A 27,334-nucleotide genomic window follows, 5' to 3' on the forward strand; every position below is an offset into this window, starting at 1 on the left:
TTCAGAGAGTATATAGCACCATGAATCTTGTACTAGTGTCTTGTGCATTTCTGCTACATATATAAAATCTACAGTAGGTGACTGGGCATCATCACATGGAAGGTGAGATCCAATGAAAGTAAATGCAGAATGCTGACACATTTCCACCTCATACGTAGGTCTCATTTGCAGGTCATATCAAACCATAAATGAACCTAATCATGGCTTAAAGGTGGGGCATGGGGTAGAATTGTGGGTGCATTGCTCTGCCATTGCTACTGCTACTGCCAGGAGCTAAACCATGTTTTGACTTAGCTCCCCAGCTCCAGCTGTGCCAACTATCTGGCTAGCTGGTTGTAAACCAATACCTCAAACCTATCATAAAGAAGACTTTGGAACTGAGGAAGAGGGAATAGGACAGCACCTCTGTGTGTGTGAACTTGCTGCTTCTATTACAATAGTGAGGAGAAGCCCTACACTGTATTATCATGTGCCAGTCAGATGAAGACCATTGCAGGAAGGACCAAGATCCATTCAATAGTGACCCCCAAGTCCTGGTCCATCACTGTGTGAGGAGAATCAGAACTTACAGGGTTAAACAGAACTTAGAGGCACAGGAGTCCATCGGCACAGGGGAAGTGTGCCGGGCGCCATCTTATCTCAGCACACTGCTCCCCACTGCTAACCATTGGGGGGGGGGATGTAAGGCTTAAGTTTTGGTAGGTGGTATGAAAAGGGAATTTGTTGACAGTGTTTGAGAGAAAAAGATGAACGGGGGTTAAATGCATCATGTTCCATTCTAAAGCTCTCTGCCAGAAACTGAAACAGATTGTTTTTGGAATATCATGCTGTATTTTTCCCATTTCTGCAGAACTGTTGTTAGTGAATGAAATCTAAATATATGCCATTCAGAAGACAATTATTTCTGTTAATGGCAGCATCAATATTCTGAATGCTTCTGGGATTATTTTAGGAAGCTAGAGGCTTGGAAGAAACCAAAATATTACTTCCATACCCTTGGTAATATGGGTTAGCTAATGGAGAGTGGTTTATTATTTATATTGGGTCAACAACTGGTTTTCTAGCATAAGTGGGAAGTACATAGGGTATCTAGATTTCACGAAGGCTTTTGACAAAGTCCTCCATGATATTCTTGCGAGGAAGCTGGTAAAATAAGGGCTGGAGGAGGTAACTGTTAAGTAGATTTGTAGTTGGTTGACTGAGCAAACCGAAAGAGACAAGTGGAGTGCCACAAGGTTCTGTCCTGGGCCCATCGTTGTTCAGCATCTTTCTAAACAACTTGGATGAAGGAATTGAGGTGATGGCCATCACATTTGCAGATGACACCAAACTGAAAGGGGTAACAGGTTTTATTCCCCCAGTAGCTTTATAGGAGATAAGGAACAGGTTTATTCCCCCAGTAGCTTTATAGGAGATAAGGAAACACTGGAGATAAACGTTGCCCCTTGAAGAACAACACATAACATCCACTATTTCCTTATGAGAAATAAGGAAATGTAGGGAATACCTTTTATTTCCTTATTTCTCCTATGTTATTGAATTATAGGGCTTTTGATAAATAACAAACAAACATATAACAACACCCAAGGAACCGAATAGCAGTCTCCAAAGGCTACTCTTGTTCTGGTAAAAAGAAACCAACACACTCAAGGAGTTGTACACTCAATAGGTAGTTTTTTTAATGTAGTATGTAGTCATGTTTTATTAGTAGTGACCCCAAAGGTTGCTACAGAGTCTTGAATAATCAACAAAACGATTTATTCTATTGTCATCTAGACTGAAATAATTCCCATGGATCATCAGTAGTGTCTCAAACCCATATCTGTGATGGATTGAACATATGTAAATATGATGGTTTCTTCAAACTTCATTGTTTTTATTTTAGGTAAAATAGTAACATTTTGCCTTCCCGCCCAATCCATTATGAATAGATAAAAGAGCATCTGGAAAACCAGCAAAAATAATTGGCTTGTTGCAAAGGCAGTTCTTATGAGAACCTTGGGTTAATTATACTCAGTTCAGTTTTGGCATCTGATGCATATTTCTTCCTCAAAATGTTGATTGATTGTCCCACTTCATTTATTAGCCTTCATTAAAACTTCCCCTGCCTGAATGGTAGGAAAATTAAGAATTCATAAAGTACAATAATAAGGTTTAGTTATGGCTGTAAGACTGTAAAGTGTTCTGTTGTTTTGGGGGCCCAGTTTCAGTGCAAATTATCTGCTTGGATTATAATTCCATATAATGGCAACATTAATTTGTAATTTCATATGATTTACTGTTTTTGAAATGAAGGGGGAAAATGGCCACTGTCCAGTTGCAAACTGAATGTGCTTTACTTCCAAGGTGGCCCATATTGGTTCACCTCAAAGCAAATAAACCAGGAAGAGGGTTGGTAGGGTAGACATGAGGCGGATGACAAGAGAAGCAAATTAAGAGAAGCCATCAATCCAGGGGCCTTCAACTCAGTTCTTTAAGGAACAAGGTAAAGGTGAATGTTTTGAGTAGCAGAGCCATTCAGGTTATCTATGGAAGAGCATGATCATGTTTGAGGAGCCAACAGAGTTCAAGCATTTACAGAGCATTGCTATGTTCCTCCCTTCATACTTGAGCTACAGGTAACATCAGCTTCCAATGACACCTGGATTGGAAACTATGGCAATGGCTTCCAAATCTGCAAGATTTGTAAGTCAGCTTTAAACTACGGCTTCATGTCCTGGCTTGCTGGAAAGCCATTAATCCTAGTTTGCTGGTTGAAACATAATGGGAAGGTATGGTTAACTGTGGCTTGGTGGCTTGGTGGCTTGTTTCTCAGCTCGCACAAAGGGAGGAGCAAACTGTGATCAAAAGGGGTAGACAGAACTCCTATAGATCACGGTTCATTAAACCAGGATTTCATTGTGTGCAGGAGTTCATTGACTACAAAGACACAGTAGTGGATGTTTGCTGCCTCCTGAAGATAGTGGAGGCATAAGAGATATTTACCACACCTCTCACATAGTAAAACACATACTGCAGTCTGCTATATAATGGGTTGTTTGCATGGTTTCCAATCAACGGTTGCTTGATTGTTTTCTTGGCAAACGGAAGGCACTCTTATAGACGATTACAAAAACAGAGCCAAACGTTATAATGGACAAGAAGTAGATGACATAATTGTCTTTATGGCTCATCAAGAAGTATGTCATGCATCAAGGGGGAAGGAGGGGGAAGCAAAGTTGCGATAATTTATGACAAGGGAGGTTTGGGGTTATTTGTAGAAATCTGATGTCTTTGTTTGCATCTCTATCACAACCATGTAGTACATCACTTCTTGGTGCCATGCCAATAGTTACATTTCCATACTTTCCATTGAAACCCCCCTTTTCAATGACCTCCCATTTGATTTAATATTTGTTTGTTTGAGCCATTTCTCCTTCCTGCTATCTCCATATATTGGCTATTTTTCTGTACCTCTTTGCTTCCTTCTGCTCCTGGGTTGGCATTGCCTGGTACATTCTCTTGTATGAAAATACTCCTCCATGACCCCACTTTTATTCTCTTTTTAGAATCATAGAACTGTAGAGATGGAGGGAACTCTGAGGGTCAAATAGTCCAACCCCCTGCTTTGCAGCAGTCACAACTAAAGCATTCATGACAGACGGCCATCTAACCTCCACTTAAAAACGTCTGCTTAAACCCTCTGCTTAAAAGGAAGGAGAGTCCAGCACTTTCCGAAGGAGACAACCCTTTAGATACTTGAAGATGTCTATTATATCTCCCCTCAGTCTCCTCTTTACCAGGCTAAACATACCCAACTCACTCATAAGGCTTGGCTTTCAGATTCTTGATAATCTTAGTTGCCCTCCTCTACATACGTTCAATACCCTTCTTAAATTGTGGTGTGCAGAACTGGACACAGTATTTCAGGTGTAGTTTGATCAAGGGAGAAGAGAGTGGGACACTATACTTCTGTTGATGCAGCCTAGCATGTAAATTTCAGCTGATGTCAGTGATCATAATGTCTTTAAAAACATACACACATAAATGTGATATTCTGAAAAGTTAATGGCAACAAAGGCTGGGAGGAAAATTGACTCATGTTAAGCTTGTGGTCTACTAAGACCGCTAGATAGGTCCTTTTCGCATGTACTACTGGTAAGCCAAGTGTCCAGCACCTCATATTTGTGTACCTTTCTGCCTAGGTGTAGAACATTCTTGTTGAAATTTATTTTGTTGGTTTGGGCCCAGTTTTTCAATATGATTGTAAGGTAAAAGGTAAAGGAGCCGTGGATGGTTAAGTCCAGTCGAATTTGACTATGGGGTGTGACACTCGTCTCTGCTTTCAGGCCGAGGGAACTGGCATTTGTCGGCAGACAGATTTTCCAGGTCATGTGGCCTGCATGACTAAATCACTTCTGGCACATGGAAATACCATTTACCTTCCCACCACAGTGGTACCTATATATCTACTTGTGCTGGTATGCTTTTGAACTGTTGGTTGGCAGGAGCTGGGACAAAGCAACAGGAGCTCACCCCTTTGTGCGGATTCGAACTGCCGACCTTAGGATTGGCAAACCCAAGACTGAGGCTCGGTGGTTTAGACCACAGTGCCACGCACGTCCTCAATAGGATTGTATGCTATTGTGGGGGCCCTAAGGGCAGAAATGGGACCCATAGATTTTAATATAAACACATAAACAAAATAATTCTAGCTGAAAAATGACAAGTTGTTAAAAAAATGAAATTTTCAAAAGTTTACAAGGTTTCACTAAAATGTCATTAACATTTTTTTAAAAAGACATCCTTCAGTAATAAACTAAATTATGCCACACAGGAATTCAGCATGTGTGCTGGAAATGTCATAATATCTGCAATAATTATTTTATTTTTGAGGTGAGGGCTGTGCAGTAGAGGGAGTGACGAATTGTGGTCAAAGGGGACAGTAGATTTAAAAGGACTTTAAAACTACAGCATGCCTTTGTGGACTGTGAATCTCAGAAATGCATGTGTTGCATCCTTCCCCATGTACATCCTGTGGTTCTTGACATACTTGTGGCATACAAAAGCCCTGTGGATTAAGGGAGCATTAGATTGGAAGTAATAAGGTTGTGCCTGACTTACCTCAGCATTTGTAGCAGATGTTGCAAATGTCATAAACATGAACCTTAGGGATCAGAAGCAGGGGGGTGGGTATCAAGACAACAGATTTAGGTCTCTCTGCTTTGCAAGCTAGTGTAGTCTGATGCTCTATAACAGTGTTCAGACTTGATGTTCATATCCTACCATCCTTCCCAGGATACTGCTGTATCAAAAGAGTGAAAGCTTTGCTAAACAAACATGCAGTTTCCACAGGCAACTAAAAAGAGTGGTTGGGAGGTTTTCTCAACAAACCAAAAGAAGAAAGGATTTCTTTGACTGTGGTTTTTTTTTTAAAAAATGCTTTCTTATGGGGGATAGAGTTTATAGTGAAAGGTCTTGAAAAGGGAAGGAAGGCCATTTGTTTTCGTGTCTGGCAACCCTACTAAATCTAATTTAATATGCTGTGAAGTTATGTTGCACTTCACCAAAAATGCTTGAAACTGCAGAAGTTAATTTATCTTTGGGGGGGAATGAGTGACGGAATCAGGGAAGAGCAAAATGACTCAAGATCAGAGAAGTGGAAATCATCTTGTAGAGCGAAAAGACAAAATAAAAGAGATTACTTTGAAACAAGGCACTACTGTGACATTTCTGTTCAGCCCCTCTATGAAATGAATGATTCTGACGTTTTAAAAAAAATCTATTGTTTTTCTCCCAAAGTACTATTTCAATAAATACTCCTATATAAAATAGAAAGACTGAGCTGGTTTTATATATGACCTTGATTTCCTTTCTAAGTGCAGATGAAGATGACACAAAGTGTTGGTTCACCATCTCTAATTTTGCTGGCTATTACTTTACTCCAGCAGTAAATTTGTTGTTCAATATGAACAGTGCAATGCTTCCTGCAAAGAAATTACATGTAACATCCGTAATGTTACACTTCTAAACCAATATCCCCAGTCTCCTGTCAGTAGGTGTCATATGTCTTTGTGTGCAGAGATCAGATTTGACGTTTGATATTATAGAGCGCACTTACAAATCATTGCTCTAAAATTTATTTTCACTGGATTGATGGATAATCAGACTGGTACCAACAAGACATTATGTATTACAATAACTCCTGCTTATATAAGGTGCATTTATGTTTGGGCTTGCTGTTAAGTGCCACACATTATATGGGTTGTGTAATTAAACATTTGGTAGTAAGGCTAGATTCCATTAGAACAGCATTCCACACGCTAGAAACCTTCACTTGGGTCCAGGAGTTCCTTGTAGACATGAGAGTGAATACTTGCAGCCTCCACCCACACAAGGCCTTTTCTGTTCACTGCCAAGGGATAAGCATATATTTTCCACAGAAGTGGAAGCCCACACAAGTAAGAGCTCTATGTCCTTAACTGAGCATGAGTCCCAGCTAGCCATAGTCTCCCTTCTCTCTATAAGCTGAAGGAGCAAACTTCCTTTGTTTGTGACACCTCATCTTGTTTCTTCATGCAGTGTCAGGGGATCATGTGAAATCAAACCCTGTAGTAAAATGTTTTCTTCTTTGTCTGCGCACCCCTTAATGATCCACTGCATATAGTATTAAAATCTTCACCACAATTAATACTTGGAAATAAAATAGTTTTGAATGTAGGGGTGCTGCATCAGAACTAGGCTTCTATCACGTTTGTACTCTGGTAGTATGATCAAAGCAGTTTTGCTGCTTCGAATGGATGCACCACATGTTCCAAGAGGTTGGATCCAAATTTCTTGCATTGAATCATTCAGGATGCTCAGTGTGTGGGGAGGGCAACTCTCTGACAGTGTGCTTTGAGAACTGTGCACTGTGTGATGGCATCTTCTTTGACGTTGCAAGAGATCTTGGTGCACAGCTCTCTTAACTTCTCTCCATTAGCACTCCCAGGAATGTTGTTTCTTCTTGTGCATTCTGGCTGTCCTTGCTTTTGAATAAATCTTTCTCTAAACAGTTATAACAGACAGTTTGGGAAAATGCATCAAGCATAGGAAATGAAGGTGTGAAATTAGAAAGAAAATTGGCACCCCCCCTTCCCCCACCCTGATCAAGATACATATAGCTGTTGGGATTAGCAAAGTGACAAGCCTTGCTCACCTACTTCATTTGCTTTGAACAAATGCACCCTGTGTTGTACCTTTTTTGTGGGAGAGGAAGCAGCCTTTATAGTGTCATCGGGCATGGGAAGAGGAAGTTCTTCAGAAGGACATTCGTTGGAACTCAGGGAAGAACTGCACTTTCCATCTCAACCTTGTGTCTTTAAAATCCTGGCCCTGCTTGTTTTGTGCAAATCAAGACAGAGCACTCAATTCTTCCCCGATCCATCACTGCAGTTGCCGCTCAACTTATGTTCCAGCCAGATCCAGCTTCCTTTTGCAAATATGAGCCTTAGTTAGGAGGAAAGCAACTGGTTGCTTCTCTGTCAGTCAGAAAAAGAGTTAAAAACTCCTGGCCCTAATTTTTAGATGGGAGCTAGTTCCTTGACTTTTAAGACACAGGGTTGAGACAAAATATGTTGCCATGATAAAACAAAGAGATGGGGCAATGCCCAGGTTATATTGGCACCAAAAAGACTAAATGTGTTGTTTGGTATTGTGAGTTTCTTTCATTGTGGCTGCTTTTAGTCACAAGCACGCACATACAGCTGTTATTTGGCATGGGACAGAAGCAGCCATTTCCACTGTTTCTTTTCCAGGCCGAATTGTGGCTTGGTGGCGGAAGAATTTTCCCTGAGACCACATCATGGGAGGAAACGTTTGCTCACCATCCCAAACACCATTGTCTTGAATCCTGGTCTGTCTCATTCCTCACCATGGCTACTATTTAAAGTTTGTTTGTTTGTTTTAATGAAAGAATGACACACATTATCAAGCATGTGTTTAATGTTGCATAGAGTTTGACCCTTAGTCTGAGGACGTCCCTGCTGATTTTGGAAATGTTTTGTACATCCACAGGTTCCTTTGGATACATAGACTTGCAAAACATGTATCATACTGTTATTTGGACTTATTTTATATTCCCATTAATTCAGTCCTGTCCTCAAAATATTTCTGCTGGTGTGATCCCTGAGATGGAGTCCTTTACACAAAGGCTCTGTTTTAAAGAAGAAGAAGAAGAAGAAGAAGAAGAAGAAGAAGAAGAAGAAGAAGAAGAAGACTGTTCAAATCCTGGACCCTTAGAAAACTCCCCCCCCCCATTCAATCTCACTATTCCAATCGAAATCCTTAACAAGAAATTATATTCAATAATGATTCTTCCCTGTATGTTCACAGTGCTCAGGCATAGGGGGACCCCATAGAGATCTGTTTCCCCACAACTCCCTCTTCCTTGTGCACACACAGTTGTGTACCTAAGCACATCACCAGGATGAAAATGGGAGATCTATACTCCTGCATGCCTTTTGAGCCTTCCCACACTGTTGTGTCAAGCCCCGTGAGTTCTAATATGGCCAAGCAGAGGAAGGGATCTAAACCAGGGTCTGAAGACATGCCCATTGTGACCCATTCCCTGCAATGACCAGTTGTGCTGCCAGTAGGTATATCCCTGCACACCGAGGGGCAAGTGGAGAACCAGGGTTCTGGTGAGCTGTGTGGTGTTCCCCCAAGTGTTTTATTTAATAGTGGTTTTCAAATGCGAGATTGAACGAAACGTTTTAATGAATAATACATACAATAAATTGGTCTCGGATCAGGGATGCATTGTGACTGGATGTGTAGAGATTACAACATAATTGCTTTTTTATTCAGTTATAGGTGCCCAGCGCAGGAGAAGCCCCAGTGCCCTTGCCACTGAAGTATTTGAGTCACATTTGGGAAGCCACATTTTACAGGTAAAAACAATGGCTTTACAAAACGAAAGTTAAGTATACTTAGTCGTGAGATCTAAGAGTTCTGTCAATTACTTGGCTACTATGTGATGTTATTGCGGCTTGTATGATGAGTTTTGGTTTTTTTTACAAATTCATATTTTTTTTCTTTCTAGAAAGAATGTTAATGACAGAGGGAGGGCAAGTATTATTTGTGCTGTAATGGTTTAGATCTCACAGAACTTAGTCGTATTGCACTGTGAAGTAGCAGTTGGCTCCCCGAATGCTTGTGCGCATTTGTTTAAGTATAAATCACTATATTGTGAAAATAAATTTTATATATATATTTTTGGTCTTGTTCACATTTTGGCTTTCGATTTTCTCCCCCTGTTTTTAGTTTTCCAGCACCTTTTTCTCTTTTTTTACTGCTGTTGACTGTCACATTCAAAACGATAGTTATCTTTCTTTAGAAGATAGCATGTCCTCTAGATCTTAGATGTACTAGATAATCAGTGTGGTGTTCCCCAAAATTTCATGACATTCTTAGGTAGTACGTGCCAAACAGATTATCTTGACAAATGCTTATGCGCTGTGCATGTGTTTCGGTTTTGTCATGACACAAGAAGCCTAAACAGAATCACAATCCAAGCAATAGGATCAAAATGGGCATAATTTGTCACGCTAGTCAAGATATTTTAAAAAATTAACTTGATTATGGGCTCTTTCACTGCACTGAAAATAACCACTGTTTATCAGAAGCTTATGCTCACTTAATCAGTTTGTTCAAAAGGGAATGCTATCTTAAGATAAGAGAGACAACATATCAGCAATAAGAAATATTCTTTGTAAACTGATAGGATGGGGAAACTGTTGTCCTGCATTATGCAGCTGCTGCTTTCAGAACCGGTATGAGTAATGTCCATGTTTTAAAGCTTCATTATGGCTTTAGAGAAAAGTTTAGAGGCAATTTAAAAATGATTCAAAACTATTGGCCGCATGAGTTTCTCTAGGATGTTGAGATTGTGAATTAAGTGATTTTGTTATTTGTGTGACCTTGGTTCAAGTTTAACTTGCATGCTCTGATTCTGCCAGCGGTTCATGATAATGTATTGTATCAAACATATAAAGATTGCATATGATGTCTGGCGTATAACACAGGAATTTTGTTGCGTTGTTACCTTGTTGATATCTAAGAAAGGATAAATAAGCTAAAGCTTTCAGGTCATTCTGTTGTGTAATCTGTTTAATTTGTTATGAAAATGTATTAACATATAGGGTACAATACAGCCAAAGTTTGCTACTTTTAAGCCACATTGATTTCAGTAGGAGAACTCGAGCTGCTTACCTCTGTGCTGTTAAATCAGCAACACTTAAAAGTGCTTAAAGAGCTTGGATTGTGCCCATATTTTGCATCATTACAAAGATTCAGAAAGTGCTAATTAAATTAGATTTGTATACAACTCATCAGAGTGCTATTTACAAAATGTGTACTGTTCATCCTGACCTTATTGAAGCATCTCAGATGATTATGATAGAATTTTAATTGAATATTATTTGATGTTTCTTTACAGTCGTGTTTATTGTAGACTTTTAGAGGAAGATAGAATGTGTCATTTGAAATGTGGGAAGTTATAAGTATTTCATCAATTATATTGGTGGCTAGATTTATTTCATGGTGGGGGTTTTTCTGTATTTACCTTACCATTAATATTATACCAAATATATGTTAAGGAATGACCTCCTGGACAGCACTGCACATCTAAAATCGCTCCAGTTAATTTTTATCCAACTTAAAACCCGAAGGTTTTTAAGTGACCTGTAGAAAAGAGAAGGCTATCAATAAAAAAAGATCCTGAATGTGATAATAATTGGATGCAAACTGATAAAGAGAATCTGAAAATGCTGTGTATTATTTTAGCATGCTATATAACAGATTGTACCAAAGTACAGAAACTGAATGGTCCCAATAGGGAAACCTGCTGGAACACAAGCTCCTGAATACAGTCGTACCTTGGTTATCGAATGGCTTAGTTGACGAACAAATCGACTCCCAAATGCCACAAACTCGGAATAGGTTTTCCGGTTTGCGAATGTTTTTCGGAAGCCCAACTTCTGACGCTGCTTCCGCTTGAGTGCAGGAAGCTCCTGCAGCCAATCAGAAGCCTTGCCTTGGTTTTCGAATGGTTTCGGGAGTCAAACGGACTCCCGGAACGGATTAAGTTCGAGAACCAAGGTACCACCGTATAACAAAGAGTCCCATGGCATCTCAAAGACTAACTAATACATTGTGGCTCTTTCATTGGCTTGCAGATCTAGATCATTTATCTGTCAGTTGATTCTGGCCTACGAAACATATGCACAGTATGTCACAAATTATCCTTTAGACTTTTGCTTGGTTCTTGTACAGCAAACATATGTGCCTGCCCTCCTTTAACTTGCACTTACATCTGATCAAGGTGTTAGAGTAGAAGCTTCTTGCAGAATTAGTTAGGGGGATAGATTGGAGGGCAGGGGAACAAAGGAAGTGGCCTTATACTGAACCAGACCTTTGGTCTGTCTAGCTCTAGCTTTCTCCATAATCCAGCGCATATTTGCAATTTGGTCTCTGGTTCCTCTGCCTCTTCTAAATCCAGCTTGCACTTCTGGGAGTTCTCGGGCCACATACTGCTTGAGCCTTCCTTGTAGAATTTTAAGCATAACCTTGCTAGCGTGTGAAATGAGTGCAATTGTGCGGTAGTTGGAGCATTCTTTGGCTCTGCCCTTCTTTGGGATTGGGATGTAGACTGACCTTCTCCAATCCTCTGGCTACTGCTGAGTTTTCCAAATTTGCTGGCATATTGAGTGTAGCACCCTAACAGCACCATCTTTTAAAATTTTAAATAGTTCAGCTGGAATACCATCACTTCCACTGGCCTTGTTATTTGCAGTGCTTTGTAAGGCCCATTTGACTTCACTCTCCAGGATGTCTGGCTCAAGGTCAGCAACCACACTACCTGGGGTGTACGAGCCATCCATATCTTTCTGGTATAATTCCTCTGTGTATTCTTGCCATCTCTTCTTGATGTCTTCTGCTTCTGTTAGGTCCTTTCCACTCTTGTCTTTTATTATGGTAATCTTTGCACGAAATGTTCCTTTCATATCTCCAATTTTCTTGAACAGATCTCTGGTTCTTCCCATTCTATTGTTTTCCTCTATTTCTTTACATTGCTCGTTTAAGAAGGCCTTCTTGTCTCTCCTTGCTATTTTTTGGAAATCTGCATTCAATTTCCTGTATCTTTCTCTATCTCCCTCACATTTTGCTTGCCTTCTCTCCCCCACTATTTATAAGTGCCTGGCATGCTCTGGTCCATGGGGTCACTAAGAGTCGGACAAAACTAAACAACAACAACAGCTCTGTATTGTCTATACTTACTGGCAGCAGTTCTCTCGAATTTCAGGCAGGAATCTCTTCCAGCCTTACCTGAAGATGCTGGGGATTGAACCTGAGGCCTTATATGTGCTAAGCAGATGCTCTACCAATGAAATGGACCCAGTTCCACCACAGCTGCATGGCTCTCCAGGCCCAGTAGCAGATCACTGCTGTGAAGCTTTGCAGTGGGACTCAAAACTTCTCCCTAACTAGACTTTTCACGGACATTAATGGTTTTGTTTTACAACTCCCACCACCCTAATTGCCAGCAGTGATCAATAAATCTGCTCTTATTCCAAAACAGCTTTTCCGAACTTGGAAAGGCTTCGCATAGGATTGTCTCCCAATGTTCACCATATCGTCCAACATTTATCCGATGAAAATAGGGACATCTCATTCCATAATGATAATTTTAATGTTTATACCCCGCACATCTTACTGGATTGCCCCAGCCACTCTAGGCAGCTTCCAACATCTATAAAAATATAATAAAATATTTAAAAACATTTTTTAAAAAACAAAAACTTCCCCATACAGGGCTGCCTTCAGACGTAGGAGAATGTCCAAGATTTTCTCTCGGGAGAAGGTTTTCCCTATCTGTTAATCCCATACCTACCTATCTATGCATGTATAAATGCATTCAGACAGACAGATAAATATCTGCTAAGAACAAATCCTCTCATTATGATGGTATGATGAATTTGCTGACAGCCACCTAATCAATCATTCAGTCTGTCTATTATTACAGCCAATGACCAGTGTTCAACCTGATGAATCTAATTTGAAATTTGTCATAAAAAAATTAAATGAAACAGCATTTTGTATTATTTTACATCTAGATTCTTTAGGAGGACAGTGTTACTCAGTCGAATCAGACATTTGCAAGACAGTGTCAAAAGCAAATATACAATCGAAATGAAAATCACAGCAGCTTTTGGGCCAAAGGCACAAGGTTTTTTTTATAAAACAAGAAAAGGAAATTGCATATTTTGTACAGCTGAAAAATGTTGGTGAACTTATAATTGGAATAGCTTGTTCAGAATAAAGACCAGTTAATTAATGAGTGTAAAGTTTTTAACTTCATTCAGACATCCTAGTGGATTTGTCTCTTTATATCACACTTTCAACTTTTGGCTAAAATTCTTTGGCTAAAATTGGGGTTTGGGGTAGATATAAGGTTGGATAGTCTGCAATTTCTTCCTGAATGAATGCTAAAATATTTTATTGAATAATCTTATGATAAACTGGGCTTAAATGTCTGCATAGAATGCAGCAACCTGTACAGGACCACTCCTCTAGTTGCAACTGCATGACGAAGATATCATGAAGATGGTGATTGACCCCATCCTTTTTAGATAATCAAGAATGACCAGAAAATGTAGGATTAAATATAGGGAAAAGTAAAAGTTAGATGATATATTTGCATATGCAAATTAGCTTAATTGATCCTGCTTGCCTCTACAGGGATTTTTCATTACAAACTGGAGTGCTACATTGTTCAGCTCATATTGAGTAATTTAGTAGCTAATGAGACCAGTTTGCACTAATTTGCATATGATAAATGAGCTTAATTGCAGTAAATAACTTGGAGGCATAATTACTTAATTTTCCTGTGTTGCACGGCTTTTAAGTTCACGTATGAACAACTCAAGATAATTCCGCATATTTAAATAAGTTGCTTTTCAAATTTCTTAAACCAAACAGGATACCTTAGAATTTTATACTGTAAAACAATCAAAAGTGAAGTTTATGGTATGGCCGCTTAAAATGTACACAATTTGAAGCGCTGTTTTTTTGTTCTTTTCCATAAACATCACAAACTTGCTAATGAGTACACAATAGTGCTTAACCTTAAAACTGCTTAAGGATAAACACTATCCTTAAGATGTTATTAATGTTGATATGAGTCCTGTATCTATAGTAGAATGTTTAGTGTTGAATAAATATGGCTATTGGTAGAGGGGTGGGGACTTTTCAGAGACGAAGTTAATTATCATTTGAAAATAAGATTTAGTGCACCGGTGACTAATGCAATTTTCTTGATGGTATTTGTCCCTCTTCTGTATGTAGTACCATTGTAAAACAGTGCAGATGTTACCATATTAAGTGAAGAATTGTCCTCCTCGGCCAGGAAAGGCTATTGGGATGTAAGCATGTAGAACAGAGTGGTTAAGCTAGGCCAACAGTAATTAAGAATATGGAAGTTATTAGTTTCTGAAGAATAGAACAAGTTTAGCAGACACCCCACTTTACTCCCTCTCTTTGCTCTGCTTTAAGCAGTGATCTGATGAACAGGGAGCAGCAGTGATGTCTGAAAGAAGAATCAAAACCACCTAGCATGGGAGACAACTGAACAACCAGAAGAGGCTGTAATATGGATTAAAGGGAGGGGTAGATAATAATTTTGATCACAACAGAGGGAAGAACTAGAAGGTATTGATGACAAGAAAGGAAGAGAAAGTGTGTGTTAGAGCAAAGTATTTTTAAGAGACCATGCTGTTTCCCCCCAAAACGCTACACAATCTACTCTTAATCTCCCCATTCCTATAAGAACAGCCATAGTATAGCAGGTGAAAGCTCTATTCACACCTTCTCCATTTGTGTAGGGTGAATGGATGGCGGAGGATCAGGGCTTTGCCATTGGCTTTGGCCCTGAATTTCACACATCCTATAAAAAGATGTCCATTGTGTGCACTTAGGTTCTCCATGCAGTTGGAGCCCCCAATTTCACAGGGATCCCAACTGCACAGAACACCTATGCAAATATAGCTGAAAACCCATACATCAAAGGGACAAATCTGGCATCACATCCAGTGCTGCTGGGACAGGGTCAGTGATATGCTCTTGAACATATATTCTAGACTCCCTTCTTCGCTCATTTATCTTGCACATAAGACTCCAGAGTCTGTCTAACCCAGTATCCTATTTCTAAAAATATCCATGCTTATAAGAAGAGCATGAAGGCAGCACCCCTCTCTGGTGGTTTGTCCCTAGCATCTCCTGCGTCTGAATATAGAGGTTCAATTTAACTATCATGGCTAATGAGACTGGAAAATGTTGCAGTGCATCCTCACCCCCTAATGAAACCGCTTCCATTCAGGATTCTAGCCAGATAACCAATGCCCTCCTGTACTATAAGATGAAAGGAACTCTGAAAATTGTATATACATTATACTATAAGATGAAAGGAACTCTGAAAATTGTATATACATCATCAATTTCAAGCACAGGTTTCTGAGTACATCATATCTGCTTTTTCCATTCCAGAGAAAACCATCAGTCATTTAGATATGATATATATCAGCGCTATGCATTGATGCCAGCTCTGGTAATGGTTTTATGTTTTTCATTGCTGTTAACTAGAAAACATATTAGAAACACAAATTCACCCTCAATAGACCATTGGAAAAATTCTGCCTACATCCAGGGTGCATCAGTAAAAAAGAATGGGTACCTGTCCCAAGGGGCTTACAATAGAAAATTCAGCATGTGGGAGGGGGTGATGCGGAGGTGGGAAGAAAAAGAAGTGGAGGTCAACAGAATATGTGATTCTTCGAGTTACCCATGCTTAGGCTTGGTTACTGGCTTAGCTGCTCAAGAAATAGGTAAACCAGACACCATGGAAAAGTTGAGATCTTCAGGAGCCATTGGAAGGATGCCAGCATTTATTGTTGTTGTTGTTGTTGTTTAGTTACACATGTTGTACCTTGCTTGGTGCAATACTATCATATTGGATGTGTTTTGGGTATAGATGGATGACATGTCTTTGTTCCACTGTATGACCAAGATAGCTTGGACATCCTATTATTTGTGCATCCTGTGCAAGGCCAGCCCAAAGATAAATAGTACCCTGGGCCTGCCATCATGACCAGCTTTGCAGCCCACCTGGAGGGTTTATGGGGCCTAGGGCAGGTGTGACGTTAGGGGCCCTGCTTCTGCCCCCTACAAGGACCCATGCATTTGTGTACAAAGCTGGGTGCCACATGTGAGAATTGTTGCATGCATGGACTGCAAATTTTCATGGGCAGCCCTTGTTTGTCCTGGGATCACGCAGAATGATAGCTGTACTTCATTTTATCTTACATGGGGATAAGGGAGTATGGGTCTTGTGCTTCTCCCGAGTACCTTCTCCAGAATTAAGCCCCCTTCTAGCAAAGCTTCCTTTTGCTTACTAGGGCTCAGTCTCATAGGTCTTCTGATTTTGGCCTATTGCTAACCTCTACTTACTCAGGATCCCTCCCTTAAGGCCTGGCCTTGTACCACTCCTACAGCTTTTCCTGTGGGAACTGCTACAGAAAGTTACTCTCCAGCGGCACCTTGCTGGAAATCTTAGGTGGCATTCACTCACCATTGGTGAACAATGGTACACTCAAGAACCAAGGCAGGGGCCCCTTGCAAATTGCCCAGGTTGCCCATCCCTGGCCCATGTAGCTTTGTGGTGATACCAAGTTGTGCAGGTTTGTAAAACAGACCAGTGTAATTGGCTTGCTATTCCCAGGCTTTCCCACAGCAATTTTCTATGAAAAGGGCTCAGACTAAGGGCTCATTCAGACTTTATTTTGTGCCACATTTTCCAGGCACAGATCCGTATTTTTCAGGTCCAGGCCTGAGTGTGTGTTTTTTTTAATGTTCCACTCCTTTTTTTGGGAAAACCTGCTGCTTATCGCTGAATCAGAACAAACAACATTCTGAGGAAAACCCATTGCCGTTTGTCCTGATTCAGCGGTCAACAGCGGGTTTCCCCAGGGAAAGTGGCATGACAACAAATAACACGCTTGGACCTGGAAAGCTCAGAGCTGCACCTGGAAAACATGGCAGAAAAGGAAGTCTGGCTGAGCCCCAATCTACCTCTTATTTGCTGCTCCGATTTCACTGCACTCCCATTCCCGTTCTAGGCTCTGTCATGTGGTGTGAGTAGCTCTCAAAGGATGACTCTCATGGAATTGTAGGCCTATAATCTTTATTATGTTCAAAACACACAAACTCACACACACCACCTTCTGCTGTGAGCGATCTGTGCGCCAGCACTCCCTCCTTAGCTACAAAAAGTAGTCCCTCTTTTGGAGCGGTATAGTCTTGAAGGGCCAGTATCACCATATAGTACAATCTCCAGGGCTGTAGCTTCTTCAGTATTCTTCCCTTGCTGCTTTTGTTTTAACTTTGAAAATTAATATTGCCTCAAAACATAGAGCCAATATTTGGTGCCAGTTGTGGTATGGAGGTTAACCACTTCACCTTGCATGCTGGTCTCATGGAAAATCATCTCCCAGAGCTGCTATTTGCTCCTAGATGGAAGTTGTCAATGGTACCAAAGATAGTGCACTGGATTTTTTGTTTTGTCATCATTATTAAATTGGTTTACCCTACTTTTACATCATTGCGGCAGTCCACTGCATATCAAAACAGTAGAGCAGAACAAATGGAGATACCACACCCCAGTTGGTCTAGCTATAGTAGATTGGTTTTAGTAAGGAAATGCTTTCCTTTCAAAGTTCTTTTTTTCCAAAGGCACTGTATCTTTGTGATCACTGTCCAGGATAAATATATTAAATGGAAACTGTAGACATCCTCCCCACTCGCTCCCCAAAGAAGCAAGTATCAAATTGTTTTGCAATTGAAGCTTGAAGCAACACACTTAAACCTGCATTTTATACAGCAAGTATGGTACATGTAGTTTCGTTTAATAAAGAAATATTTGATCTGAGCAGGATACTGAATACCATAGTGTGTCATTTCATTCCTTGAGAAAGTATTTGAAGAAAATGACATATCTCAGCACTGTTTGTTGACCATTTTGTTGTCACCCGCTGAGTGTTGTCATTTCCATAGCCAGTGGGCTGTATTGAATCAGACACAAGGAATGGGTCATTAACAGAAATGGAGGACTTTCTGCAGCTTGTAGAGGTTGAAGAGGGATTGTTTTATCCCCTGCTACATCAACAAAACTGTGTTTAATGGTGACTTCATTCAGTCGTGATTTGGGGCTCTAGCCTTATTTTCTGCAGATGTAAAATTACTTTAAAACATAGATAACCTAGAATAGTGAATTGTTTCTGCAAAAAAAGAGAGAGAGCCCTATATTGGATAAAGATTGCAAAGCGCAGGTCAGGATGATTTAAAACATCCAATTTCTGGTTGATTTGTTTACTTATAAAATTAATTGATCTTTAAAAGAAATCTTTGCACTTTTTAAAAATGTCATTTGTTTGCACTCTGCTGAGATTACTGATAACGTGGGCGACAAAGTTAACTGTTCCTTTTTTCATTTTAATATCATTTACAATATGCTTTCAGATAACATTGGATGAAGAGATTGCCAGTTTTAAAGTATTGTTTGAGTGGTCATTAGTAAATGTGAGATATATTTACCCTGGATACGTTATTTCTTGCATTTATATTCCACCTCTGCTTCAAGGAGCACAATGTAATGTATGGGGTTCTCCTCCTCTCCATTTCAACTCCACAACAACCATTTGGTGTAGGCTTAGCTGAGAGATAGCGACTGGTCCAAGGTCACCCAGTGAGATTCACAGCTAAATTATTGAATTAGAATAGTAATTAAATACAACTATACATGGCACAAGGGACGCGGGTGGCGCTGTGGGTAAAGCCTCAGCGCCTAGGACTTGCCGATCGTCAGGTCGGCGGTTCGAATCCCCGCGGCAGGGTGCGCTCCCGTTGCTCGGTCCCAGCGCCTGCCAACCTAGCAGTTCGAAAGCACCCTCGGGTGCAAGTAGATAAATAGGGGATCGCTTACTAGTGGGAAGGTAAACGGCGTTTCCGTGTGCCGTGCTGGCACGCCAGATGCAGCTTGTCACACTGGCCATGTGACCCCGAAGTGTCTTCGGACAGCGCTGGCCCCCGGCCTCTTAAGCAAGATGGGCACGCCACCCCAGAGTCGGACATGGCTGGCCCACACGGGCAGGGGTACCTTTATCTTTACCTATACATGGCACACACCAACCTACTGAGCTGAGTTAATACCTGCTTCTTATTCACTGTAAATCTGGAAAACAGACACTGGAACAATTACCTTGCTTGTTGCCTTAGTATTGGCTTGTAAACTTTTTAATTGGCTAAACAAACCCTTGGGAAGGGCAGCAGAAAAGAGACTGACAGTGGAACTGCATGTTATAGAAAATGTATGGCTTCTGGCAACTGGAACCCCTGGTTTTCTCCTGTCTCCTACACAATGCCCACCACGATGTTATCACACTCCTGATAATTCCTTCTTCCTCTTCACTTAACTGGCTTCAAGTGGCAGGTGGATTCAGAGTCCAGTGAGATCATATTGTGCATTTTGTATTCCTAAGTGTTACCAGAAAAGGAAAGGATGCAGGAGGTGCCGTTCTGAGAAATAGCCGTGCATTTTTCACAAAGCCTGGTTCCAGCCAGAGTTGAGGAATTTATTTTTGCACAGTTTTTCCTATGGAGCAGCCATGTTGTGGGATTTCAGTGCCTTGTTATCAGAAGAGAAAACCAGTTTGAATTCTGTCACAGAGTGGGTGCAGTAATTCTTTCTTTCCATGATTAATTTTTATTATCTGAAAAGACCGAAGAACTGTGCCGGTCCTCATGGTCATTCATGGGATTGGCTTTTGAACAAGTCCTTGAAAGGACATTTTCTGAAGTAGACAAAGTTAATGTCAAGCTTGTGTTCATGTTCTGTAATGTTAACATTGTTATGGTATTGTAGAAGTAGCCAATGTGATGGGCGGCTGAGAAGGAGGCAACAGGCATGTGTCTGTAGGACAACATGTTAGCTACCTGTATTATTTTATTGTATTGTTGTTGCTTGTAACTGTCTGTGAGTCATGACAGTCCTATTGGCTCCATTGACGAGGAGGAACAGAAGCTAAAAAGGCTGTGAGGACGGTAGCTGAAAGAGGCTGATTGGAATAGCAAGAGGAAAAAGCTAGGAAAGGTAGACTGTCTGTTGTAGAGGGATACAATTTTGCCTTGGGAATTCTCAGATTTGCAAGTGAATGAACTGTGCATTTTCAACATCTGGGTTGAAGAGGCTGCTTAACTAAAGAGACGGGCCCACAAAATTAGAGGAGTGTGCCCAGCTCACATAGTCACTCTGTTAGAACATGGAGGTTAATTGAAAGAGAAGCTTTCTTTCTTTTTGGCCAAGATCCAGTGAAATACTTTAGGCATGGTAAGGGCTTGTATGAGCTTGCTGATTTTTATTTATTTTTAACAGCTGCTTTTCATACTATATATGATCCTTTTAAAAATCACCCAGCTTGCTTAGGTTTGAAAAGTATGTGACATGTGAGTTTGCTATGTGACATGTGATTATTTTGTTTCGGGGGGGGAACAATTTTGCATAATCTAGTAGTATAGGGGAGGGTTTAACCGATGAATTCCATCAGCAGAAGTCCCTAATGGGGCTCCCCCCATCTCCTCTGCCCCCCCCACCCGGTGGCCCCCAAATTGGTTCAGGTGAGTCAGGAGATCCCCTGGAACAATACACAGGAGAGAAGAGGGAATAATCATTCTATTTGACGATTTAAAATGCTCACCCTGATGGAACAATCACCTTAGTGAGGCATGGAATTCTTTCCATAGTTCTTTGTATCTGAAAGTTTATTTTGTAAAGCGTATTAATCTCAAACCAATTAAGTTGCAATTGTAAAAATGTTTGCAGTCTTTAAAATTGCCTTGAAAAAACATTCGTGCATTACAAACTCTAGACGCACCCCCCCCAGGTGTGTCCAAATTTACATATATCAATTTCTTCCATAGTTATTCAAGAGTAAACTACTTTTTTTAAGATTAAAAATATTGCGGGTGATATAACTGCCATTTGTGCTCCGAAAACATTTTTCATTTTTACTGCACCTGCAAATCACCAATACCGAATTAATTAAAAAAAAGAGTTGCATTCTGCAAGCTATATGTAGGCATAATGAAGCATAGATCGTTCGTATATTGTTCCTTAGTGGGAGAGAACTACCTGAGGTTTCAGCTACATGACTAGAGGGCACAGAAAATTGACACACAGCAGACAGGCAATCGGGTTTATCAACAAAGCCAGCAGTGGGGCCAGCAAAGACAAGCTGACATGCAGATGCGATGGATAAGAATTCCATCCAGAGATTCTTGAGCATATGGAACCTGCATCTGCCAGTGCTACTCCAGCAGTTGGCTGCCCAACCTTTAGCAGCTTCTGTAGAACTAACGTACAGCACATCTAAGGCAGTACTCCCCACCCCCACCCTCCAAAAGTGTAAACTAGCTCTTCTAAAACTAAATTCACACGCTTTGGTAAGGAATGTCTGGGTCAAAACATGACTGCTAAGAATGCATGAGCGTTCTTATATCGTGCCATTTGGAGAAGAAATAAGATGCAGCTAGATTGAAATGGCACAATGCAAATAGGAACAGATTGTGTGAGATGTATACGCTGTCAAGGTAGATCCTGCTAGCTCAGTGTTGTCCACACTGACTACAAATTGCTCTCTTGGGTTCTAAAAACGAGTCTTTCCCCACCTTCCCCAGAGATGGGAGGGTGACTCTGAAACCTTGGTCATCTAGCATGTGCCCTGCCACAGAGCTTCAGAGCCATCAAAAGAGGCAGGTGAAGAGGTGGCTCAGCATATTATAGCTGCCAGACAACTTTGCTATTCGATATTTCTATGTATAACACACGTAAACATCTTGCCCATCCACTGAATTCTGTAGATGTGATCGTTTCATGTTTCTTGCTAGCATCTGAAATGTGATTATGGGGGCATAAAAAGATCCTTCTTGTTCAACCATATCAGTTTCCTGCTTAAAGCTTTCCATTTAATTTCCATTTAATTTTCTTTGCTCCCTGGTATGTGTCTTTAGAGAGAAAGTGAGATATTTATTTACATTTATTAAATCTGTATACCATCCTCCATCACTATATTTTATTTTATTGTTAATTGTGGATTGCTTCTAATTTTTGTTATTTTATCCATCTTGAGCTATGTGTTTTTGGAATAGAAATGTGGAATAAAAAAATCTTATAATAAATAAATAATTCAAAATCCAAAAATATTGTGACTCTGGCTGATGAACCAGAAAGTAATTTCTTAATATGACTTCAGTGTTAACACCAGTGTTAACGCCAGTGTTAACTGTTGGGAAAAAGTGTTATGTTGACTTTACAATAGTGTACAAAATGAATACACCCCATCAAGCACCACCTACTGATGTGGATGGGAAACACAGAGATAGATTTCAGAGGCATAAAATTGGAAGTGTTCGTGTGTGGATGAAAGTACACAGAAGTAGCCTCAGAAAAATGGGGTCTGTGTGACCCACATATGTATTAAAACTCTAGTGTGTACCCACCGTCATTCAGCACAAAGGAAGAATCAAGCACACAAGGACCTGCTTTTATGTAAGAATCTTCTTTTCTCCGCTGATGAGAACCCTATATCCTTTCCTTGACACATAATATAGAGCTTCTGAAATTTAAAGTTGAGCCAAATCCCCTGGGGACTGTATTTTCCAAAAATCATGAGAAAAGAGAAGGGGTGTGTGTGTTTGTGTGTGAAGCCAGGGAAGCACTAAAGAATTTGCCACAGTGTTTGGGCATTATATTGCTCTTGCAGCAGAAGTCTGCTGCCAGAAGTAGAAAAACATTGAGGTCATCTTTGATAACCTTGAAATAGATCCTCGGGGATGTTCTGTTATTCTTCTAGCTTTTTAGAAACTACAGAGGGATCTTCCCTTCCGAGAATATTTATGGCAGTTAAAGGTCTGGGGTCAAGCTCTTCAGCTGGCAGTATTCCAAATGCAGTGCACAGCACCATTGATTACATTTCCTTTTCATTCAATTTGCAGTAAACCACAAGCATAATATTAGGGGCTGCAAATGCGGAACACATTTACTCGCGAGTAAGTTCTGTTAAATCCAGTTGAACTACAGACCAAAGCCTTTAAATCCTTTTCACCCATAAGATCAGAACGAAATAGTAACATGATGAACACGATGCATAAGAATTACAAGGTTTCATCAATGCATAGGGTCTCTAAAGCCCAGGCTATCATAGGAAGCATTCTCTCCAATATGAACCTCCTTGTGCCCCCAAATTCCAGTTTTGACTGAACTTAAATCAGTGGGGGAAAGGAGCAGAGGTGACCTATAATTACATTAAGTGAGTAATCCTTTGACTTATTGTGGTCAGTTTTCTGATTGGCCACAGATATCCCAATACATCGTAATAAGAAATATGCACACTTACAAACAAAACACACATACCTCTGTAAGGTAAGTGAAAAAGCGGCCACGAAAGTTGAATCAGTCCCCTAGTTCCCAGCATTTTTAACAGACAAGAAGGAATCATGGGTCAGCCGGACAGTACCGTAGTGCTCTAAAGCTACCAGAATCCTCTATTCTTACAAAACATGTTTTTCTATATATAAATACATGCTTTCTTTTAATAATGTAGATGCAAATGTTGTTATTTGCTTGCAGTGATCATTATCTCTTCACCCCCCGTTTCTTAAAGATGATGCCGTATCTTTTTATATCGTGATTTTATCCTGTGAACTGCCCTGAGACCTGCGGGTATAGGGTGGTATACAAATTTAATAAATAATAATAATATGTGGAGGACTTACAATTTCAGTTTTGAGAAGATCTAGCTAGATCTCAGTCAGCGCTACAGAACTTTTTACAGATTTACTAGATTATTTAAATGGCATGGAATCAAACTGTGATGTGTTGATGGGTGATTTTTTTAAGATTTCACTATCTTTTCAGTAAGTGACAGCTTAAACCTGGTGTTTTTAGTTCAGAGTGTTTGTTGCTCCTTATAATATGCTTGCAATTTGCAAATATAGGGGGAAAATAATTTTGTTTCAACCTAAGAAGTATCCCTGGACTTTATAATTTCTTCATGAGCGAACATTTCAGTTAAGAGTTTAAAATAATAATAGTAACAGACTTCTTTTCCTTAGGATTCCATTTCTCAGAGTCCTTTTTATGTCATAGATGGCTAGTGTTTATAGCACCTGTAAATATGCAACACTTGTGAACATGGCAGGGTGTTTTTTCTTCAGGAGAGGGTGGTTTCCCCCCCTTTGTTGAGAGCCAGTGTGGTGTAGTGGTTAAGAGCGGTGGACTTGTAATCTGGTGAACTGGGTTCGCGTCTCTGCTCCTCCACATGCAGCTGCTGGGTGACCTTGGGCCAGTCACACTTCTCTGAAGTCTCTCAGCCTCACTCACCTCACAGAGTGTTTGTTGAGGGGGAGGAAGGGAAAGGAGAATGTTAGCCGCTTTGAGACTCCTGAAGGGGAGTGATAAAGCGGGATATCAAATCCAAACTCTTCTTTGTTTCACTTACTTCTGGCCCACCAGATGCTGTGAGATTACAACTCCCATCAGCCCCAAGCACCAGGACCAGTAGTTAGGAATGATGAGAGAGGTAGTCCTACAACATATGGAGGACAGCAGTCTTCCAAACCCAACCATAATGTTTGTTCCAGACCCCCTTGGTTTACATTTCTGCTGTTTCTGAACTACCTTTAATATCACATTTTACTTTTTAGGCCAATACATTTTCTATTCATTATTTAGACCTTGTGATGCCTTATATGCTTGTGACGAATAATTGTGTTCTGGCCTTTTTAACCTTCATGAAACACCACTTTGCAGAAGAAATGTCAGCTTCTGCGACTGCTCTTAGATTTAAAAATGGCTTGCCTACATGACCATAAATTCACAAGCATAGCATCTTCCTACTTGGCTCACCTTTGCTCCTGGTTAAATAACAGTCGCAAAATAAGATGGGCAGATACTTTCCCCACCTTGTCTTCTGATTATTATTTTAACATGGGCAGACCTGACCTGAAGGGTCTAAACTCTGTCACCTTGCATTACCGCTGCATTATACCAGCTCACTAGTTGTTCTGTTGAAGCTCCTATATGTTAAAACTCTATCATCCTAAGACTTTAATGGTTGTACTGCAGTCTTAAGTGGTTGAGTCATTGGACTACCAAAACAAGAAGCAGATCATACAAGTGAAAGCAGCAAATGTAATTAATTTCCCCCTCAAAAAAAATTAAAGGGAGGCATAATAATGATTATATAAGTAAAACATTGTGTTTTTCCTATTAGGCAGGATTAAATCATGGGACTAAATGGTGAGTTAAAGTAAACAGTCCAATCACACCATACATATATTTTTTTACATGTTTTGGGAGTAAGGTTGTTGAGAGCTATCTAGCTGCAATAGTAATAGTATGTTGAATAGCAAATATTCAGGACAGAGAAGTAGAGAAGAGGAAAATTATTTTTAAAAAGAATATGAAAATATGGAGTTTTGTCTTATAAAAGTAATGTTTTTACATCCATAGTCTGAAGTTTCTGATTCCTGTTTGGAGTTTTTTATACAATGCAGCTACTATATAATTCATTGTAATCATTAATACCTCTGGCTTGCAGGCCAAATTTGGCCTGGCATGGGTGTGAGACAGTCTTCCCCAAAGCATGCCCACTTGCCCCTACATGTGACCTCAAGGTGCTAGATACAAGGCTGGATCAGCTACACCAGCAAGAACCCCAAGGGGAACTCAGTTGCACAACCGACCCCTGCAGAAAGCAGAGGAGTGCAAGCTCTGTGGCGAACTTGATCACACAGCCAGTCAAAGCAGGGATAATTTCGCTGCCCATCAACTGTGGGGAAATCAGTTGTGCAGCTAATCCCTACAGAAAGCGCCTTGTCACCACTCAGCAAACCCTATTGTGCTGTGTTCAATGCTTAATTTTAAAATATTAATTGCAGAGCAGAACCAATAGGCTCCCTCATTCAGTTACCCAATGTGGAAATAAGCCACTATGTTAGGCAGGTGGACCAACTTTTAGAAGGTTGGGGAACAAAAAAAATCCTCCATCAATATACTGTATGTGTTAATTTTAATCTGTTTCTATATATGCCCAAGAGCATTCTTCACCAGTCCACTTCCCACCAGGTGTTTTGGACCACAACTGGTGGGCTGGTGGGCATTGTAGTCCAAAATATCTAGAAGGCACCACCTTGGCAAAGGTTGTGCAAGATTCTTTTACCCCTGGTGCATGGCAATAGCCCTGCTCTTACATTTTGCCCAGGCAGAAAATCTCGTGTAGGATGGGATGTTGCGGGGTGGGGTCAGTGTGCACATCCCTTGATCGCAAACCAGATTAGTATTTCCTCTCTGGGCATATAATGCCTTAAGAACCTGAACAGGGACACTTCTGTCACCACTAGGCCCCACAGACTGCTTCTGAAAAGCCTTAGGATCTTTTCTGAATTGATGTTATATACCTGTAAAGGTAAAGGAGGTAAAGGTACCCCTGCCCGTACGGGCCAGTCGTGTCCGACTCTAGGGGTTGTGCACTCATCTCACTTAAGAGACCGGGAGCCAGCGCTGTCCGAAGACACTTCCGGGTCACGTGGTCAGCGTGACAAAGCTGCTCTGGCGAGCCAGCACCAGCGCAGCACACGGAAACGCCGTTTACCTTCCCGCTATAAAGCGGTACCTATTTATCTACTTGTACTTAGGGGTGCTTTCAAACTGCTAGGTGGGCAGGAGCTGGGAACGAAAGACGGGAGCTCACCCCGCCGCGGGGATTTGAACCGCCGACCATACGATCGGCAAGTCCTAGGCACTGAGGTTTTACCCACAGCGCCACCCGCATCCCATCTGTAGACTCTGCTAACTCCAGCTCCTGTTTGAAATAGCCACAAATCCGTTGATACCCAGTGACACTAGATTTCAGTTCCATCTCAAACTTGGAGTGCTCCTTTGAAAACAGTAGACTAGGCCATGAGCTGAAAAAATAATCACCTTTTTGGCTTCAGTTCAGGTGCACAAAATTCTTAGGAGTTAAAGTTGGGGTTGATGCGCAATGTTGTAGGTGAGCTTCCATTAGATATTTACTTTTCCATCTCTGTTTCGTACAAAGCTTTATTTACTGATCTAACAACCTCAAACTGAGTTCATTTCCAAGGCTACTGTTGAATTATTGCAGATTACACCGTTATAAATGGCAGAAGAAAGGGACCCTTTCCCTGT

General features: G+C 40.6%; 1 protein-coding gene across 11 annotated transcripts in view; it reads left to right on the forward strand.

Annotated features, from left to right (window-relative positions):
* NPAS3 (neuronal PAS domain protein 3) overlaps positions 1-27,334 on the forward strand; it is a 604,332-nt gene that overhangs the window by 272,646 nt on the left and 304,352 nt on the right. For all 11 annotated transcript variants that reach the window (XM_083452393.1, XM_083452389.1, XM_083452392.1 and 8 more), the window contains one exon: positions 8,827-8,909. In XM_083452393.1, the coding sequence (XP_083308519.1) occupies positions 8,827-8,909 (83 nt within the window). The remainder of the gene's footprint in view (positions 1-8,826; positions 8,910-27,334) is intronic.

Source organism: Podarcis tiliguerta, assembly GCF_965153285.1.
Source record: "Podarcis tiliguerta genome assembly, chromosome: 1".
Classification (NCBI taxonomy): Eukaryota; Metazoa; Chordata; class Lepidosauria; order Squamata; family Lacertidae; genus Podarcis; species Podarcis tiliguerta.